This window comes from Symphalangus syndactylus, chromosome 13 (assembly GCF_028878055.3).
Source record: "Symphalangus syndactylus isolate Jambi chromosome 13, NHGRI_mSymSyn1-v2.1_pri, whole genome shotgun sequence".
NCBI lineage: Eukaryota > Metazoa > Chordata > Mammalia > Primates > Hylobatidae > Symphalangus > Symphalangus syndactylus.
The window spans coordinates 45373789-45391969 of NC_072435.2; the positions used below are offsets into that span (position 1 = coordinate 45373789).

The following is an 18181-nucleotide window of genomic DNA, read 5'->3' on the forward strand; positions in this document are numbered from 1 at the left end:
TACCTGTAGTCCCAGCTACTCAGGAGGCTGAGGTGAGAGGACTGCTTGGGTCTGACAGGTGGAGGCTGCAGTGAGCCATGATCATAACACTGCACTCCAGTCTGGACAACAGAGCGAGACTCTATCTCAAAAAAAAAAAAAAAAAAAAAAAAATTAAATGCCCGTATGTGACCAATTGCTCCTTTATTCATTACAGCAGAGCTCTAAACACTTTGTCACCTCAAGGCCTTTGCACCTGCTATTCCCACCCAGGGACACCATTCCATCACTGGCTCTCCTTCCCTCACGTCTGCTCAAATGTCACCTCCTGGGCAAGACCCTCCCTGACTACCAAGCTTAACAGATGTCCCCTCCACCTCACTGAGGACCTTGGCGGGCATTTTGTTCCTTTCTCTTTATACCAATTTCAACTGATTAGGTTACACGTTCACAGGAAAAGCTAAAAGCTTGGATTTGGGAGAGCAGGGCTTCTCTGAGCCTCAGCTTCCTCATCTGCAAAAAAAGAACAGCACCCGCCTCAAAGTTTGCTACAGAGATGAATCCAATGCCATCACCAGGGTGACTGCTCAGGAGAGAGAACCCAGGCATGTCTGGGAGTCAAAGGAGGCTAACACAAGTCTCTCCATCTCACCACTGTGCCTTGAGTGCCAGAGCCCGGCCTGCCACCTCCAAACTGTGTGACCTCTTACCAGATAAGCCTCCTCGCTTTGAGTGTGAGCATAACGGCCAGGGGCGGTGGCCCATGCCTGTAATCCCAGAATTTTGGGAGGCCGAAGCGGGAGGATCACCTGAGGTCGGGAGTTCGACACCAGCCCGACCAACATGGAGAAACCCCATCTCTACTGAAAATACAAAATTAGCCAGGCATGGTGGTGCATGCCTGTAATCCCAGCTATTCGGGAGGCTGAGGCAGGAGAATCACTTGAACCCGGGAGGCGGAGGTTGCCGTGAGCCAAGATCAAGCCATTGCACTCCAGCCTTGGCAACAAGAGCGAAACTCCGTCTCAAATAAAAAAATAAAAAAAAGAAGAAAGTGAGCATAACAGACAGGGCATGGTGGCTCATGCCTCATACTCATGCCCTCCATTATCCATGGTTCCCGAATCTGTGGATTCAACCAACCGTGGATGGAAAATAGGAAAAAAAAAAATCCACAAAGTTTCAAAAAGCAAAACTTCAATTTGCCCTACACTAAGCATTTCTTTGAATCCATGTGGATGAAGTGATGTGTAGGCCTGTATTATGTACTCTAGATGTGAGTAATCTAGAAGTGATTTAAAGTATAGGGGATTAGCTGGGTGCAGTGGTTCACACCTGTAATCCCAGCACTTTGGGAGGCTAAGGTGGGTGGATCACTCGAGGTCAGGAGTTCGAAACCAGCCTGAGCAACAAGGTGAAACCCCCTCTCTACTAAAAATAAAAAAGAATTAGCCGGGCATGGGGGTGTGTGCCTGTAATCCTAGCTACTCAGGGGGCTGAGGTTGCAGTGAGCCGAGATCCCCCCATGGCACTCCAGTCTGGGTGACAGAGCGAGACTCTGTCAAAAATAAAAATAAAATAAAGAATTAGCCTGATGTGGTGGCGTGCGCTTGTAGTCCCAGCTACTGGAGAAGCTGAGGCAAGAGGATCGCCCGAGCCAGAGAGATCAAGGCTACAGTGAGCCATGATCGCGCCACTGCACCCCAGCCTGGGCGACAGAGTGATACCTTGCCTCAAAAAAAAAAAAAAAAAAAAAAAAAAAAAAAAAAAAAAAAAAAGGAAACAACACGCACAGCGATTACTACGCCCCGGGGATTCTTCCAACGCATTACAAATATCAGGTTGTTGAGTTTGTTCAGGGTCTCACTTGTCACCCAGGCTGGGGTGCAGTGGCAGGATCGTAGCCCACTGCAGTGCAGCCTTGACCTCCCGGGCTCAAGCAACCCTCCCACCTCAGCCGCCCAAGTAGCTGGCAACACAGGCGTGCACCACCACGCCCGGCTAATTTTTGTATTTTTTTAGAGACGAGGTCTCACTATGTCACCCAGGCTGGTCTCCGGCTCAAGCGATCCTCCCGCCTAGGCCTCCCAAAGTGCTGGGATTACAAAGCCACCACTCCCAGCCTCATTTACTGAATTCTTGAAACAATCCTGGGGGGAACGGTAATTAAAGCAGACACGGAGCCTTTCTACAGGTTTCAAAACTAGTCAGCGGCAGAGCTGGGGTTGGACGGCAGTTAAATCACTGCTCCTCGCACGGTCCCTCCGCGCCCGGCCTTTGTCAGACCGCCCCTCCACAAGTTCCCGGCCCCCTCTGTCCCGCCCGGAGGCCCGCACCACCTTTCTTCCCCTTGAGCTGCATCTCCGGTTCCTCCATAGCGACCGTAGCCGAGCGAACCTGGAAACGGGACCGGAAGCCCGGAGGCTGGGACGGCCGCCTAAGCCTTCCCTGCTGAAACCGGACGCCGCACGGCTCCAGTTCCGGTGTCAGAGGGCCCGCTCTCCCCGTTCCTGTCTTTGCGGACAGGAAAGGGGCTGTGTGAGACGGAGGGAAGGAGGCACACCCGGGGGTGGCGCGGTGAGGAGGGGGCGCGACGGCCCGGAGGCTGGTGGAGCGACACCCAGGCAGGAGAGGGGGAAGAACTCTCTCCCTTTCTGAACCCCCTTTTTCCCTGAGAGACGAGTTGGGGGAGTCCTCCACGCATTACCCACTCGGGCCGCATAAACTCCCTTCTTTAGCCCTCTGCCCCCGCCCTTGCTCATAAGCCTTTGAGACCGCAGAAGGGACCTTGTTGTGGAACGGGACAGCAAAAGTACGCTGCCCCTTTAAGTTCTAGACGGCCCGCGTACTACCCCTACTTCTTCTTGAGATAGCCCCGCCCATCTACCCGAAGCCAGAGCCGATTGGCTCTCTCTGGAAAAATCTGTGGGCAGGGTAAAGGTGAGCGGGCACGGACATAGTGAAATTCTCAGAGCCCTTTAGGCCCCGCCCATTCCCTCTGAGTCGGTGAGGAGAGGAAAAGAAGGCGCAGGCGCAACTGCCCTCCCAGGGCCCCAGCGGAACCCACGCCCTCCCCTAAGTCTTAAAGGGCCAGAGGCAGCACTTACTGCTCGGGCCCTTCCTCACTTTTGGGGGGCGGGGGTGCGCACGCGCAGTGGGGGAGCTCAGGGGTGGGGGTAGCGGTCGAGTATCAAGTTGCTTTCTGTCCCGGCAGAGGAAGCCAGAGCGCTGAGGGTCCAGTCTCCAGCTTGCCTCCTGCTATATCCATTGGAAGAGAAAAGTTTGTGACTTGGGCCCCCAAGTTTTGAGAGAACTGGGCTTTCCGCGCGGGGGGTGAGAGGAGGCCGTGGGGAGGTGAGTGGACCTCCTGGATCGATTTAGGAGGCTCGGGTGGGACTGGGACCAATCGCACCTTAGTTGAGCCCTCACTCATTCTGGGGAGCCCCTCCCAACAACCATAGCGAATATTTATTGAGCTCCGCCCTTAGTAGACCCCCCGATAAGCTATATACAGACATAATTCGTTGTAGGTCTCATTTCCACACTTTGTCGTGGAGGAAACTGAGGCTCAAAGGTTAAGTCACATGCCCAAGTTCTCACGGCCTATAAATTGAGGGATTCGAACCCAGACAGCTGACCCCAGAGCCCCGGGTTTTTTTTTTTCTTTTTTTTTTTTGAGACGGAGTCTTGCTCTGTCGCCCAAGCTAGAGTGCAGTGGTGCGATCTCTGCTGACAGCAACCTCCACCTCCCAGGTTCAAGCAATTCTCCTGCCTCAGCCTCCTGAGTAGCTGGGATCACCGGCGCCCGCGTAGCTGGGATCACAGGCGCCCGCCACTGCGCCTGGCTAATTTTTGTATTTTTAGTACAGATGGGGTTTCACCATGGTGGCCAGGCTGGTCTCGAACTCCTGACCTCATGATCCACCTGCCTCGGCCTCCCAAAGTGCTGGGATTGCAGCCGTGAGCCACCGTGCCCGGCCAGAGCCCGGGCTTTTAAACATTGCACATTGTAGGTGCTTTGGTGGTGGGGAACGGTAGACCTCGAAAGCAGATGGACTCTGGTTTTCATTTCCCTGGCTCTGGTAATTAACCTGGACCTCAGTTTACCCACCCTCACAATGCAAGGCTAGGTATGCAGTCGGTGCCTACTTTATTATAACTGTTGATAATTATTGTCATCTCTCCCCTTCTGACACCTCCACCAGCTTTCCCCATGGAGCCTACCCAGCCTGCAGAGGACCTCATTCTGACTCAGCAGCCCCTTGCCTCAGAACTTGGGGACCCTGAAGACCCCGGAGAGGAGGCTGCAGATGGCTCAGACACTGTGGTCCTCAGTCTCTTTCCCTGCACCCCCGAGCCTGTGAATCCTGAACCGGATGCCAGTGTTTCCTCTCCACAGGGTAGGATACCTCCTCTGGGATTGGCCCTCTGGGATTCCATGATGATGGAATGTCAGGCCCCAGATGGAACCTTTGTCTTGCTTTCGTTTTTGTTTTGTTTAGTTTTGTTTTGTTGTTTTTTGAGATGGAGTTTTGCTCTTGTTGCCCACGCTGGAGTGCAATGGCGCGATCTCAGCTCACTGCAACCTCCGCCTCCTGGGTTCAACTGATTCTCCTGTCTCAGCCTCCCGAGTAGCTGGGATTACAGGCTCCCACCACTACGCCCAGCTAATTTTTTTGGTATTTTTAGTAGAGACGGGGTTTCACCATGTTGGCCAGGCTGGTCTTGAACTCCTGACCTCAAGTGATCCGCCCACCTCGGCCTCCCAAAGTGCTGGGATTACAGGCGTGAGCCACTGTGCCCAGCCTGTTTTTGTTTTTTGATACAGGGTCTCGCTCTGTTACCAAGGCTGGAGTGCAGTGATGCAATCATAGTTCACTGCAGCCTCAACTTCCTGGGCTCAAGCCATCACTCAGCCTCCCTAGGAGCTGGGACTATAGGCATGCAACCACACCTGGCTAATTTTTTTTTTTTTTTTTGAGAGGCTGGTCTCCAACTCCTGGGCTCAAGTGATCTGCAGGCCTCCACTTCCCAAAGTGCTGGGATTACAGGTGTGAGCCACAGTGCCCGGCCCTTCACACCTGTTTTTAACTCTTTGAGGGTAGATAGCTAGGAGTGAAATTGCTGGGTCAGATGGTCATCCTGTTTTACTTACTGAGGAACTGAGGATTTTTGATTGGAGTCCAAGAATATGCCGAATTTAGTTCCCTCCCACGACCTTTGTTGCTGCCACTCCTGTCTGGAATGCTCTTCCTACACTTCTTCCTATAGCTGATTCCCCTCCCCTCCTCTCCCTCCCTTCCCTTCCCGCCTCCGTTTTTTTTTTTTTCTTTTTTTTTTTTTTTTTGAGTTGGAGTCTCGCTCTGTCGCCCAGGCTGGAGTGCAGTGGCGCAATCTCGGCTCACTGCAAGCTCCGCCTCCTGGGTTCACGCCATTCTTCTGCTTCAGCTTCCCGAGTAGCTGGGACTACAGTCCGTTTTTTTTTTTTTAAACAGAGGTTTGCTCTTGTTGCCCAGGCTCCCCTCCCCTCCCCTCCCCCCCTTTCCCCTCTCCCCATTTTCGAGACGCCTCCCAGATCCCCTCTCTTCTTGAGACGGAGTCTTGCTCTGTTGTCCAGGGTGGAGTGCAGTGGCACTATCTTGACTCACTGCAACTCCCTCTCCTGGGTTAAGGCAATTCTCCTGCCTCAGCCTCCCAAGTAGCTGGCATGCACCACCACACCCAGCTAATTTTTGTATTTTTAGTAGAGACGGAGTTTTGCCATGTTGCCCAGGCTGGTCTCGAACTCCTGACCTCAGGTGATCGCCCGTCTCGGCCATCCAAAGTGCTGGGATTACAGGCGTGAGCCACCGCACCCAGTCCCTGTAGCGGATTTCTTTGACTTCCTAAGGTCTTGGTGGTGTCACCTTGGGGAGGCCCTCCTGTTACCACCTTGTCTAAGAGGGACTTATGCTCCGTTCTTTTCGTCCTCTTCTACCTGCTTTTAAATTCTTTTTTTTTTTTTTTTTTTTTTGAGACGGAGTCTCGCTCTTGTTGCCCAGGCTGGAGTGCAGTGGCGTGATCTCTCTCACTGCAACCTCTGCCTCCTGGGTTCAAGCGATTCTCCTGCCTCAGCCTCCCGAGTAGCTGGGATTACAGACATCTGCCACCACGCATGGCTAATTTTGTGTTTTTAGTAGAGATGGAATTTCACCATGTTGGTCAGGCTGGTCTCAAACTCCTGACCTCAGGTGATCCACCCACCTCAGCCTCCCAAAGTGCTGGGATTACAGGCATGAGCCACCATGCCCGGCCTTAAGTTCTTTTGAACACTTATTTCAACTTGAAGTTTTTTATTAATTCTCTATGTCTGATGCACCTACTTGACCCCAGACTCCCTATAGGGCAAAAACTATGTCTTGTTTGCTCAGAACATTGCCAGGCAGGGAGGAGAAAGATGCACTCTGGGTATTCAAGAGAGTAGAGTGAGTGAATGATGGAGTCCCAGGCACTGCCTTTGGTAGCTCCAAGACCCCAGGAAGATACTGAAGGCAGTGGCATGGTAGCTCATGCCTGTAATCCCAGCACTTTGGGAGGCCAAGGCAGGAGGATCGCTTGAGCCCAGGAGTTTGAGACCAGCCTGGGCGACATAGCAAGACTCCATCTCTACCAAAATATATATATTTTTAATTTGCTGGGTATGGTGGCACCTGTAGTTTCAGCTGCTCAGGAGGCTGAGGTGGGAGGTTGGCTTGAGCCCAGGAGGTTGAGGCCGAAGTGAGCTGTGATCACACCACTGCACTCCAGCCTGGACAACAGAGCAAGACTCTGTCTCAAAAAAAAAAAAACCCAACAGCTGGGCGTGGTGGCTCGTGCCTTTAATCCCAGCACTTTGGGAGGCCGAGGCGGGTGGATCACGAAGTCAGGAGATCGAGACCACGGTGAAACCCCGTCTCTACTAAAAAATACAAAAAATTAGCCAGGCGTGGTGGCGGGCACCTGTAGGCTCAGCTACTCGGAGAGGCTAAGGCAGGAGAATGGCGTGAACCCGGGAGGCGGAGCTTGCAGTGAGCCGAGATTGCGCCACTGCACTCCAGCCCGGGCGACAAAGCGAGACTCCGTCTCAAAAAAAAAAAACAAAAATTAGCCAGGTGTGGTGGTGGGTGCCTATAATCCCAGCTACTCGGGAGGCTGAGGCACAAGAATCGCTTGAACCCAGGAGGCGGAGGTTGCAGCGAGCCAAGATCGCACCACTGCACTCCAGCGTGGGAGACAGATCGAGACTCCATCTCAAACAACAACAACAACAAACAGATGGGCTTCTGTCCTGAAGCCTCAGAGACATCTACCGAGGGGAAACTGAGGCCTGTTGTCTCTTTCCCAGCAGGCAGCTCCCTGAAGCACTCCACCACTCTCACCAACCGGCAGCGAGGGAACGAGGTGTCGGCTCTGCCGGCCACCCTAGACTGTGAGTGGGCCCACGGTCCCCAACAAGGAGAGGAGTAGGAGGGTGGGAGGGCCTGTGAGGAGCAATCGTGGACAGAGGGTAAACTGAGGCACAGAGAAGCAAGGGGACGAGTGAGGACTCTGCCTCTGTCCTGCCCCAGCCCTGTCCATCCACCAGCTCGCAGCACAGGGGGAGCTGGACCAGCTGAAGGAGCATTTGCGGAAAGGTGCGTGTCCACACACACATGCTGGCATGTCTGCACCTGGCTGGTGTGTGCATATGGGTGTCCATACCCACTCATGACGCTGACGTGACCTGTGAGTGTCCACGTGTGTGATTGTATCTAACTGTGTATGTGACTGTGTCCATGTATGTCCATCGACATACGCTCCTCCTCATTCCCCTGTCTAACCCCGGCCCCCCACCTCGTCCCCCTTTGGCAGCACTGGGGATAGGGGGCAGGGGTGCAGCCTGGTGGTATCGCCCACCCCCTCCTCCCAGGTGACAACCTCATCAACAAGCCAGACGAGCGCGGCTTCACCCCCCTCATCTGGGCCTCGGCCTTTGGAGAGATCGAGACCGTTCGCTTCCTGCTGGAGTGGGTGCGTCCCAGCCCACCTGGGCAGCTGGAGGATTCCTGGGGGCCTTAGGGTGGGCTGGGGTCTTGGCTGTGTCTGCTGGCGCCTTGTCTTTGAGATGCAGCTGCCGGCTGGGTGCAGTGGCTCATGCCTGTAATCCCAGCACTTTGGGAGGCCGAGTCGGGCGGATCACTTGAGGTCAGGAGTTCGAGACCAGCCCGGCCAACATGGGTGAAACCCTGTCTCTATTAAAAAAATACAAAAATTAGCCAGGCGTCGTGGCAGGCGCCTGTAATCCCAGGTACTCTGGAGGCTGAGGTGGGAGAAGTGTGTGAACCTGGGAGGCGGAGGTTGCAGTGAGCGGAGATTGCGCCACTGCACCCCAGCCTGGGCAACAGAGCAAGACTCCATCTCCAAAAAAAAAAAAAGATGCCGCTGCTGTGGGTACCCCAGGATTCCTGGTTATGCCCCAACCCATCCCACCACTGTCCCTTCTTCTCCCTGCAGGGTGCCGACCCCCACATCCTGGCCAAAGAGCGAGAGAGCGCCCTGTCGCTGGCCAGCACAGGCGGCTACACAGACATTGTGGGGCTGCTGCTGGAGCGTGACGTGGATATCAACATCTATGATTGGGTGAGGGACTGCCCATCCCCGGGACCTCTCAGCCTCCTGGCCTTCATTCCTGCCTCAGATGTTCACAGAGTACCTGAAAGGTGCAGGCGTGCTCTGGGTGCCGAGAACACGAGACAGCCCCATTCCCAGCCTCACAGAGCAGAGCTCCCCATGCAGGGAAGGCAGACTTGGAAACAGGCAGCTGAGATGCAGTGAACTGCGCTGCGATGGCAGATGCACAGGTGGCTACAAGAGCCCCATGTGGGCAAGGGAAGTCAGAGAGGGCTCCCTGGAGGAAGGTGTCTAAGCTTGAGACCCCGGAAAGTGAGATGGGCCCAGTGATGAGCAGAAGGAACCACATTCAACTGCAGGCCAGAGAGTACAAGGCATTGTGAGAATGAGGAAGAGGTAAACCTTTGGTTTCTCCTGCCCCTACCCACGACAGAATGGAGGGACGCCACTGCTGTACGCTGTGCGTGGGAACCACGTGAAATGCGTTGAGGCCTTGCTGGGTGAGTGGGAGTCGGGACTGGCCCCGGGGGCCCCAGCACTCCAGTGGGCCCTGCGGGAATCCTGAGGGCAGGGAGACGCCCGAGCATTGCTTGAAGAATTCTTGGAGCAGGTAGTCCCTGCCTGCTCTTCTTGGAGGGTGGATCAGAGGGGAGGAGGTGGTAGGACCACACGGGAGTCAGGGTCTGGGTTTAGGATCTGGCCAAGAGGCTGAGCACTTCCATCCTCCATGGTTCAGAGACCCTTCAGCCACGTTACTCAGTGGAGACTGAGATAGCAGAGGTTGGACTCTTGTCAAAGGCCACATGGGCAACGGGCAGACCCACGGCTGCATTGTGGGGAATGAGGGGTGCCATGGGATCTCCCGGGTCCCCAGACCCCATTCAGGACTCCCAGGCCCCACCCTCCAGTGCCCTCCCCTCTCCTTTGCAGCCCGAGGCGCTGACCTCACCACTGAAGCTGACTCTGGCTACACCCCGATGGACCTTGCCGTGGCCCTGGGATACCGGAAAGGTCGGCCTGAGACACACAGAACAGGGGTGGGGTCCCTTCCATAGGCAGGGTGACCATAAAGGGGTACATGGGACACCCCCTCAGTGGTCACACGCCGGCAGCGAGAGTGTTTGTGTTGGCAGGTGTTGAGCACTGTTGTGTATCCTGCCTGGGTGCATCCCAGTCCTGGTTCCTGGGGTTCCGCATGTGCTGGGGTAGGGAGGACAATGGGTGTTAGTGGCTGTGGCCATGATAGGGGACACATAGGCATGAGAGGCCCAAAGAGGGGCCTCTCATCAAAGAGCCCCAAAGTGGCCAACGGAAGTCAGAGAGGCTTCCTGGAGGAAGGTGTCTTAAGGTTGAGATGGGCCCAGCCCTGGGATGGGGAGGTCAGGGAAGGATTCTGGGGGACCTGAAGGGAGGGAGAATGGCATCCAGGTGGGAGGAGTGGCCCCTGCGGAGGCCTGGCAGTGAGGACACCAAGGGGTAGGCGGCCAGGCCACAGTGCACAGAGCCACGGAGGCCATCCCTCTCCATGGCGGGCAGTGGGTTTGAACAGGGGCCATAGGCAGACCCCAGTTTGACTCCATTTTCTCTGTCACAGTGGGACCCCAACTTCCCCATCCATAAAACGGGGAGATCCCAATTGAACCGACCCCCTGGGGTCATGGTAGAGGTGGGGGGCTTAGGAAATATCCCCCTCCTTCCTTCAGAGTTTAGTGTGTTTGGGACAGAAATCATTCCTCATCCTTCCTTTTGTTTTCGGGGGGTTTGTTTTTTTGTTCGAGGCAGAAAGTCTTGCTCTATCACCCAGGCTGGAATGAAGCGGTGCAGGCACAGCTCACTGCAGCCTCAACCTCCCAGGCTCAAGTGATCCTTCCACCACAGCCTCCCGAGTAGCTGGGACCACAGGCATTCGTCACCATGCCTGGCTAATTTTTTGTTGCTGTTTTTTTTTTTTTTTTGACACGGAGTCTCGCTCTGTCACCCCAGCTGGAGTGCAACGGTGCGATCTCGGCTCACTGCAACTTCCACCTCCCAGGTTCAAGCGATTCTCCTGCCTCAGCCTCCTGAGTAGCTGGGACCACAGGCACACACCACGATGCCCGGCTAATTTTATATTTTTAGTAGAGATGGGGTTTCACCATGTTGGTCAGGCTGGTCTTGAACTCCTGACCTTGTGATCTGCCTGCATCGGCCTCCTAAAGTGCTGGGATTACAGGTGTGAGCCACCACGCCCGGCTGTGTTGTTTTTTTAGAAGAGACAGGGTCTCGCTATGTTGCCCAGGCTGGTCTCAAACTCCTGGGCTCAAGCGATCCTTCTGCCCCCGCCTCCTGAGTAGCTGGGACTACAGGCATGTACCATTCTACCCAGCTAATTTTTAAAATCTTTTTTTTTTTTTTTTTGAGACGGAGTCTTGCTCTGTCACCCAGGCTGGAGTGCAGTGGCGCGATCTCGGCTCACTGCAAGCTCCGCCTCCCGGGTTCACGCCATTCTCCTGCCTCAGCCTCTCCGAGTAGCTGGGACTACAGGCGCCCGCCACCACGCCCGGCTAATTTTTTGTATTTTTGGTAGAGACGGGATTTCACCGTGGTCTCGATCTCCTGACCTCGTGATCCGCCCGCCTCGGCCTCCCAAAGTGCTGGGATTACAAGCGTGAGCCACCGCGCCCGGCCTAAAATCTTTTTTATTTATTTTTTGAGACAGAGTCTCGCTCTGTCACCCAGGCTAGAGTGCAGTGGCGCAATCTCGGCTCACTGCAACCTCTGCCTCCCAGGCAAACAATTCTCCTGCCTCAGCCTCCTGAATAGCTGGGATTACAAGTGCCTGCCACCACACCCAGCTAATTTTTTTTTTTTTTTTTTTTTTGAGACGGAGTTTCGCTCTTGTCACCCAGGCTGGAGTGCTATGGCGTGATCTCGGCTCACTGCAACCTCCGCCTCCCAGGTTCAAGCAATTGTCCTGCCTCAGCCTCCCAAGTAGCTGGGATTACTACAGGCATGCACCACCATGCCCAGCTAATTTTTTGTATTTTTAGTAGAGACAGGGTTTCTCCATGTTGGTCAGGCTGGTCTCAAACTCCCAACCTCAGGTGATCCACCCGCCTCAGCTTCCCAAAGTGCTGGGATTATAGGTGTGAGCCACCACACCCGGCTGCACCTGGCTAATTTTTGTAGTTTTAGTAGAGATGGAGTTTCATCATGTTGGCCAGGCTGGCCTTTCCTGACTTCAAGTGATCCACCCACCTTGGCCTCCCAAAATGCTAGGATTACAGGTGTGAGCCACCAAGCCCAGCCTAATTTTTAAATTTTTTTGGTAGAGACAGCGTTTTGCTCTGTTGCCCAAGCTGGCCTCAAATTCCTGAGCTCAAGCAGTCCTCCCCCCTGGACCTCCCAAAGTGCTGGAATTATAGGTGTGAGCCACCATGCCCAGGCTTATCTTTTCATAAAAGTCACAATTCACACATTTTGCTTGGTAGGAAATATTTTTATATTAATAATTCTGAAAAGCTACAAAAGTGCATTTTTACAAACTTAGGGGAAGTTGAGGTTCCTGGGATGAGGCCTCAGTTCTCCCAGCTTTGTTCTGTAATGCAGGTCTCTGTAAGGGTCCCTGTTTATCCCCTAAGGGGAGAGCGCAGGTTGGCCTGCGCCTCCACGCCCCACCCAATTCAAGCTCACAGCCCGCCTTTTCCCTGCCCCATCTCAGTGCAACAGGTGATCGAGAACCACATCCTCAAGCTCTTCCAGAGCAACCTGGTGCCCGCTGACCCTGAGTGAAGGCCGCCTGCCGGGAACTCAGACACTCAGGGAACAAAATGGTCGGCCAGAGCTGGGGAAACCCAGAACTGGCTTCAAAGGCAGCTCCTGGACAGGTGGTGGGAGGGGACCCTTCCCAAGAGGAACCAATAAACCTTCTGTGCAGAATGAGGGACTTTGCTGTGCTTCCCGGAGGGCTTCCTGGAGGAGACAGCCCCCAGAGGTCTCACACCTTCTCCCCAAGCACCCGCAGGTGGTAGATGACCACACGGCCAAAAAAGTCAGTGGCATCCTCAAACGTCACCTTCAGCCGGTCCACTTCAGCAGCTGGTATGGGGAAAGTGTGAGCGTGGGCAGTCAAGGGAAACTGGTGATTTCTGGTTTCCCACCCGCAGGCCCCCACCCCTTCCAGACCCAGCTCAGACTCCACCAATGTGGGCAACCTGGGAAAGCTGCAGGCCTCTCTAAGCCTGTCACACAGAACAGGTGGTCAGTCAGCCCCATTTTACAGAAAAAGTGATGGGAGTCCTAGAGGTCACGTGTTCAAGATCACACATCAGGGTTCCCATTCAGGTTTGGGTGAGTCCAAAGCTTCCAGAGGCACAGACCACCCACCCCAGAAGCAGGGGCAGGATATCTGAAGCGAGTTGTTGTCCTCAGGGTAGAAATCTACAATCTTGTGGAGAGCCTGAGTGCCCTGTGAACCTTCAGCAGAGAAAGGCAATGAGTGTCTGGGGTGACCCCTGGAACCCCCGCCACCCAGGGCCTTCTAGTACCTTCCAGACAGCCCCGGCGACTGGAGAAGCCACCCTGAAACTGGATCTGCAGCTGGGAGACACGGATGAGCTGGGGAAACTCCAGCGTCACCCACTGGGAGAGGCCCTGGAAGCAGACAGGGAAACTGAGGCGCAAGTTCACTGCAGGCACAGAGCCCTGCTATGCCTATCTCATTCACATAGTCCTTGGAGTGGAGGGGAAGAAGGAAATTCGGCACATGTTTCTTTCCTGGCCACCCTTGAGAACCCCTGACGTTCTCAAGGCATGAGATCTGAATCTGAATCACCCTAGAGATGGAGGGTCAAGGGAGGCGCCTCACCTGGTCCGAGTTCCAACATGTCTCCTCATCCTGGTCGAAAAGATGTTTTTTTCCAAACTGCCGAGTGTTGCGATTCAGCACTGAACTCACCCTGGAGGCAGCAGGATAAGGGCGAAGAGAGGGGCTGAGACCAGGTCTCAGCTCCGCGGAGGGCCTGACCCCCAGCTCTGTCCACTGAGGGCTCGACCCCAGGCTTAGGGCCTCGCCACTGCCTGTCCCCACAGACTCTTACCTGCTGACTGTCTCTGGACAAACCAAAGAGTGGGTCATGTCGGTTCCACAAGACCTCGCAGGGCTTAGGATTGGGCACAACCTTGGTTCGAATCCCGGCGCCTCCTCAAGCCACAGGGCGGCGCGATCTTGGCTACGCCTTGGCCTGCACGTCCTCACCTGTAACTTGGGACGAGAACCGCCACTCCCTCGCCCACCCCAGTCCTAAATTGCCTCGATCAAATCCCCTGCCGGAAAATTTGGGAGACAGGATCAGGGAAACCGCCAATGACCGGAGGCCAGGCCTCTCAAAGGAAACAGATTTCCCGCAGGTTTCGGGGGCGGTGGCTTTTTGTGCGAGCCTGTTTCTCTGCGAATAGCTCTTGGAGCCAAATCTTGGGCCCCGGAACCGCGTGGGCTTGGCGCATGCGTGTTGCAATTCGGGCGCCGACCGCGGCCGCTCCTGGGGTGGGGCTTGGTTCGACCCCGCCCCTTCATGCTCGCTTCTTAAAGGGTCCGGGTTCAATGATTGAATTTACTTTGGTTCCCTTGAAGCTGTAGGGAAAAGGCTGGTTGCGCGCGCGGGGCGCTGTCCCTCGGCGCCCGAAGGTGTAGAGCACTGATTTTGACTGATTTTGGAATCCGAGAGACTTCCTTTTTTTTTTTTTTTTTTTTTTTTTGAGGCGGGGTCTCACTGTCGCCCAGGCTGGAGTACGGTGGTGCGATCGCGGCTCTCTGCGACTTCTGCCTTCCAAGCTCCTCAGCTTCCCGAATAGTTGGAACTAGCAGGCGCGCGCCACCACGGCAGGCTATTTTGTTTGTTTGTTTGTTTTTTGGTAGAGATGAGGTTTCGCCATGTTGCCCAGATTGGTCTCGAACTCCTGGGCTCAAGCGATCCGCCCACCTCAGCCTCCCAAAGTGCTGGGATTACAGGCGTAAACCACCGCGCCGGGCCAGAGAGACTTCCTATGACAATGTCTTTCTTCCTACTCTAACCTACTCTACCCTAACGGCTACCCTAACCTACTCTAACCTACTCTACCCTAACACTAAATGCAGCCTGGGAATCCCTGAACTTCACTGCCTCCCGGAGGCCAAAGGCAGAGTTGTGGAAAAGGCCACGATGTTGGGAGTATCTGGAATCCTCATCAACCCCTTGTGTTCTTGTTGGGACACAGGAGCCCTGGCCTCCAAGTTTGTCTTTCCCAGAAAATGCTGCTGGGACATGAAGGAAGGCTTCTTGGAGGAGGGAGCATGCGAGGTCGGGTGTTTTTTGTTGTTTCTGTTTTGTTTTGTTTTGAGACGGAGTCTCACTTTGTTGCCCAGGCTGGAGTGCAGTGGTGTGATCTCAGCTCACTGCAACCTCTGCCTCCCAGGTTCAAGTGATTCCCCTGCCTCAGCCTCTGGAGTAGCTGTGACTACAGGTGTGCACCACTAGGCCTGGCTACTTTTTGTATTTTTAGTAGAGACGGGGCTTCACTATGTTGGCCATGCTGGTCTCGAACTCCTGACCTCGTGATCTGCCCACCTTGGCCTCCCGAAGTGCTGGGATTACAGGCGTGAGCCACCGCACCCAGGCTGTGAGGTGGGTTTTGAAGCATGAACAGGAGTTTGCCAAACATAAAGCCTCAGATACCAAGCTGAAGATTTGGTTCACTGATTCACTAGACACCTCCTGCAAGCTCTACTGTCACACTCTCATGTCCAGCCTTCTGCTGGATGATGCTGGGGACAGCAAGAGGCCTCAGCTCCAGGCCTGTCCCAGAGGAGGCCCCGATCTGGGCAAGACAGGGGTAGACATAGACACTCCTAGCCCCAAGGGAGAGATGGGGCTGGAGGAGCAGGGGCTCTACCTGGAGGAAGGGCTTCCTGGGAGAGGGGATATTAGAACTGCACCTTAATAGGGGGTCAGGCGCTAGGAATTCACAAGGGTGAGAAAATTTGGAGTGGGGAGGGTGGCCCAGGCAGGGAGCTTAGCATAAGCAAAGGCCTAGTTGGGTAAAAGACCATGAATTTGAATAAAATATGTGGAGCCACATCCTGCTGGGCCCGGAGCAGTCACGGAAGGTGTCGGAGAAAGGGCAGGACACCATCCGTTCTGCCTGAATGGAGGGTTCCAAGGCAGAGCAGCCACTGGCAAGAGGCTGTTGTTGTTCCTGGCTTTAGCTGAATGGTCTGGCAGCCAGCCCCTTTCTTCAAGGGCTGGAGGAATGGTCCTCCCGGCATCCTACTAGTGTCTGCTAAAATCCACCCCAGGCGGCAGGGGGCGGGGGGCTGGCGGGGAAACTGGGTCATCAGCAGAAGGCCTGCCTCTTCAGCCCCTGCCTGCCAGGGCTTTCCGCATTTAGACAGAGTCTGGTGCCATCCAGACCCAACTTCGCTGGTCTCAGGGCTGGGGCTGGAGGTGACAGGAAACCGTGCCCCCAACCTCACCCCTGGAAGGAAGTTAGAAAGAGCAGGAACACCGGAGAGCCCAGATCTGGTTCAAATCCTGGCTGGACCACTCATTGGCTGTGTGACCTTAGAAAAGCATCTTGACCTCTCTGAGCCTCAGTTTTCTCATCTGTGAAATGGGGGTAAGTCTATTAACGGGACTGTTGGAGGACTCTGTGAGTTCTTCAGGTTGACACATAGCAACAGTAGCTGACTTTCACTGAGAGTCCACTGTGTATCTGACTTGGTGCCACATTTCGTCGCCACCCATTGGCTCGTTAAACCTGCTGTGGCTGGTCCCTGTCATTCCCATTTTATAGCTGAGGACACATCAACTTAGCCAAGTCCCCACAGTGAGGATATGCATGGCTCCAGGGCTCTCCACACCACTCCTGGCTTTGGCATGCGGCCTCCTTGCCCACGGGTATGAGGCCAGCTCCATACCCTCTTCCCGCCTCCTCACCCCACTGGCGCCTGGGCATGAAAGAGCCTCCTGTTTCTCCAGGGAATTAGCAGCTCTGGGCTCCCAGCAGGGCAGCCAAAAGTGGCCCATTCATTCGCTTGAGTGAGGAAAGACTAAGAGCTCCCACCCCCACCCCAGGGAATGGGGCAGGGAGGGCTCTAGAAGGTCCAAAAGCAGCCCCTCTGGTTCACTTGGGGAAACTGAGGCACAGAAAAGCAAAGTCGTGGCCAAGATCACCAAGGGGAACTGGGATGCAAACCCCAGTCTCACTCTGGATTTCCCCTAACTGGGCTCAGGTTCAGCATTTTTCTGGGGAGAAATTGGAGGTTTAGAGAGAGTCAGGGATTTGCTGCAGTCACAGAGCAAGTTTGGGTCAGTGGGGACTCTCTGCCTTGGTGGTGTCTGGGGGGCAACCCCACCCATGCAGAAAACAGGTCCTTCTGTCCATGATTTCATTATCCTGGAACAAGGCAGGGAATGGCCCTCAGATAGCGTCAAGCCTCAGTTTCCCTACTGGGAGATGGATGTAATCTTTTCCCTAAGGTCTTAGCCTGGGGCATCTGCAAGGGAGGGTTTGATGGGATTCCCTGAGCCTGGAGACCCCCATCCGGCAGGTCTGAGTCTGATTTATCTACCAGAGCCCATCAGGACCCCTCTCCAAGGAGACAGATGTTCACACAGTAGCAGCTGGGGTTATGAGTCCTGGTGCAGTGCAAGCCTGGGTCCCACTGGAGGTGACAGTGGGAGTGGGAGGGGTGTCTGGGTGTGAAAGGATTCAGGTGGGCATGTATGGGAGCACCAGGAGCTGTGTGTGTGTGGCCAGTTGTAACAGTGGCTGGGAGGGCTACAGATCTCGGGGTTGGTGGCATTGGTGGTGTTGGTGTGAACATGTTGTGTGCTCACTACCTGTGGGTGTGTCTGTGACTAGAAACCTGGTTGGGTGTGAGCAATGTGTGGCCAACGTGGGCTCTCTGCTGCTGGCAGGAAGGCGAAGGTGTTGTGGGTCTGAGCAGCAGTGGGTTTGTTTGCATGTGGAGGGACACTGGTGCAGCCCAGCTCATAGCTTTGCCTTTGGTTGTGGAGCAAATGTGACTTGTGTGTGGCCTAGGCCAGGTATGGTTGTGTGTGGCCTGACCAGGTTGGTTGTGTATGTGATTGTGTGTGGCCTGTTGTGGCCGTGGATGGCTGGGCATGGTTGTGCATGGCTGGGTGTGGTTGTGCATGGCTGGGTGTGGTGTGTATGGCTGGGTGTGGTGTGTATGGCTGGGTGTGGTTGTGCCTGGCTGGGTGTGGTGTGTATGGCTGGGTGTGGTGTGTATGGCTGGATGTGGTGTGTATGGCTGGGTGTGGTTGTGCATGGCTGGGTGTGGCGTGTATGGCTGGGTGTGGTTGTGCATGGCTGGGTGTGGCGTGTATGGCTGGGTGTGGTGTGTATGGCTGGGTGTGGTGTGTATGGCTGGGGGTGGTTGTGTATGGCTGGGTGTGGTGTGTATGGCTGGGTGTGGTTGTGCATGGCTGGGTGTGGTGTGTATGGCTGGGTGTGGTTGTGCATGGCTGGGTGTGGTGTGTATGGCTGGGTGTGGTTGTGCATGGCTGGGTGTGGTGTGTATGGCTGGGTGTGG

At 55.0% G+C, this 18181-nt stretch overlaps 3 protein-coding genes across 26 annotated transcripts in view; 1 reads left to right on the forward strand and 2 right to left on the reverse strand.

Moving 5' to 3' along the window:
• Positions 1-2865, reverse strand: part of BORCS8 (BLOC-1 related complex subunit 8) — a 17543-nt gene extending 14678 nt beyond the window's left edge. For 7 of the 8 annotated variants that reach the window (XM_063616479.1, XM_055237428.2, XM_063616483.1 and 4 more), the window contains exon 1: positions 2319-2413. In XM_063616479.1, coding sequence (XP_063472549.1) covers positions 2319-2355 — 37 coding nt within the window. In that variant the 5' untranslated portion in view covers positions 2356-2413. Of the gene's footprint in view, positions 1-2318; positions 2414-2766 lie in introns of those variants that run through there. The other variant, XM_063616478.1, reaches the window with a different exon arrangement.
• RFXANK (regulatory factor X associated ankyrin containing protein) lies at positions 2448-12525 on the forward strand. Of its 15 annotated transcripts, none has more exons than XM_063616442.1 (10): positions 2448-2556; positions 3194-3333; positions 4185-4379; positions 7346-7426; positions 7566-7631; positions 7907-8007; positions 8491-8616; positions 9041-9107; positions 9538-9618; positions 12308-12525. In XM_063616442.1, exons 3-10 carry the CDS (start codon positions 4193-4195, stop codon positions 12376-12378), a joined length of 780 nt encoding a protein of 259 aa, XP_063472512.1. In that variant the 5' UTR covers positions 2448-2556; positions 3194-3333; positions 4185-4192; the 3' UTR covers positions 12379-12525. The 15 variants fall into 15 exon arrangements, with proteins under 15 accessions (XP_063472512.1, XP_055093392.1, XP_055093396.1 ...); XM_055237417.2 differs by having other exon boundaries at positions 2493-2791; positions 7343-7426; XM_063616440.1 differs by having other exon boundaries at positions 2497-2556; positions 7343-7426.
• NR2C2AP (nuclear receptor 2C2 associated protein) lies at positions 12065-14113 on the reverse strand. Of its 3 annotated transcripts, XM_055237425.2 has the most exons (6): positions 13686-14113; positions 13454-13544; positions 13134-13239; positions 12995-13062; positions 12590-12700; positions 12065-12222 (listed from the first exon to the last, which is right to left on the reverse strand). In XM_055237425.2, the coding sequence occupies exons 1-6, from the start codon at positions 13721-13723 to the stop codon at positions 12133-12135; spliced, it is 504 nt and encodes a 167-aa protein (XP_055093400.1). In that variant the 5' UTR covers positions 13724-14113; the 3' UTR covers positions 12065-12132. The 3 variants fall into 3 exon arrangements, with proteins under 3 accessions (XP_055093400.1, XP_055093402.1, XP_055093401.1); XM_055237427.2 differs by having other exon boundaries at positions 12065-12706; positions 13001-13062; XM_055237426.2 differs by having other exon boundaries at positions 12065-12706.
• Positions 14114-18181: the final 4068 nt, after the last annotated feature.

Excerpts from the sequence above, each read along its gene's own strand:
- NR2C2AP (XM_055237425.2), bottom strand. The coding sequence starts at position 13,723 with ATGACCCACTCTTTGGTTTGTCCAGAGACAGTCAGCAG. Across the intron at positions 13,545-13,685 it reads TGTCCAGAGACAGTCAGCAG|GGTGAGTTCAGTGCTGAATC; the intron begins GTAAGAGTCTGT and ends TGCTGCCTCCAG. Across the intron at positions 12,701-12,994 it reads AGGACAACAACTCGCTTCAG|ACTTTCCCCATACCAGCTGC; the intron begins ATATCCTGCCCC and ends GCCCACGCTCAC.
- RFXANK (XM_063616438.1), top strand. The coding sequence starts at position 4,193 with ATGGAGCCTACCCAGCCTGCAGAGGACCTCATTCTGACTCAGCAGCCC. Across the intron at positions 7,632-7,906 it reads GAAGGAGCATTTGCGGAAAG|GTGACAACCTCATCAACAAG; the intron begins GTGCGTGTCCAC and ends CCCTCCTCCCAG. Across the intron at positions 8,008-8,490 it reads TTCGCTTCCTGCTGGAGTGG|GGTGCCGACCCCCACATCCT; the intron begins GTGCGTCCCAGC and ends TTCTCCCTGCAG.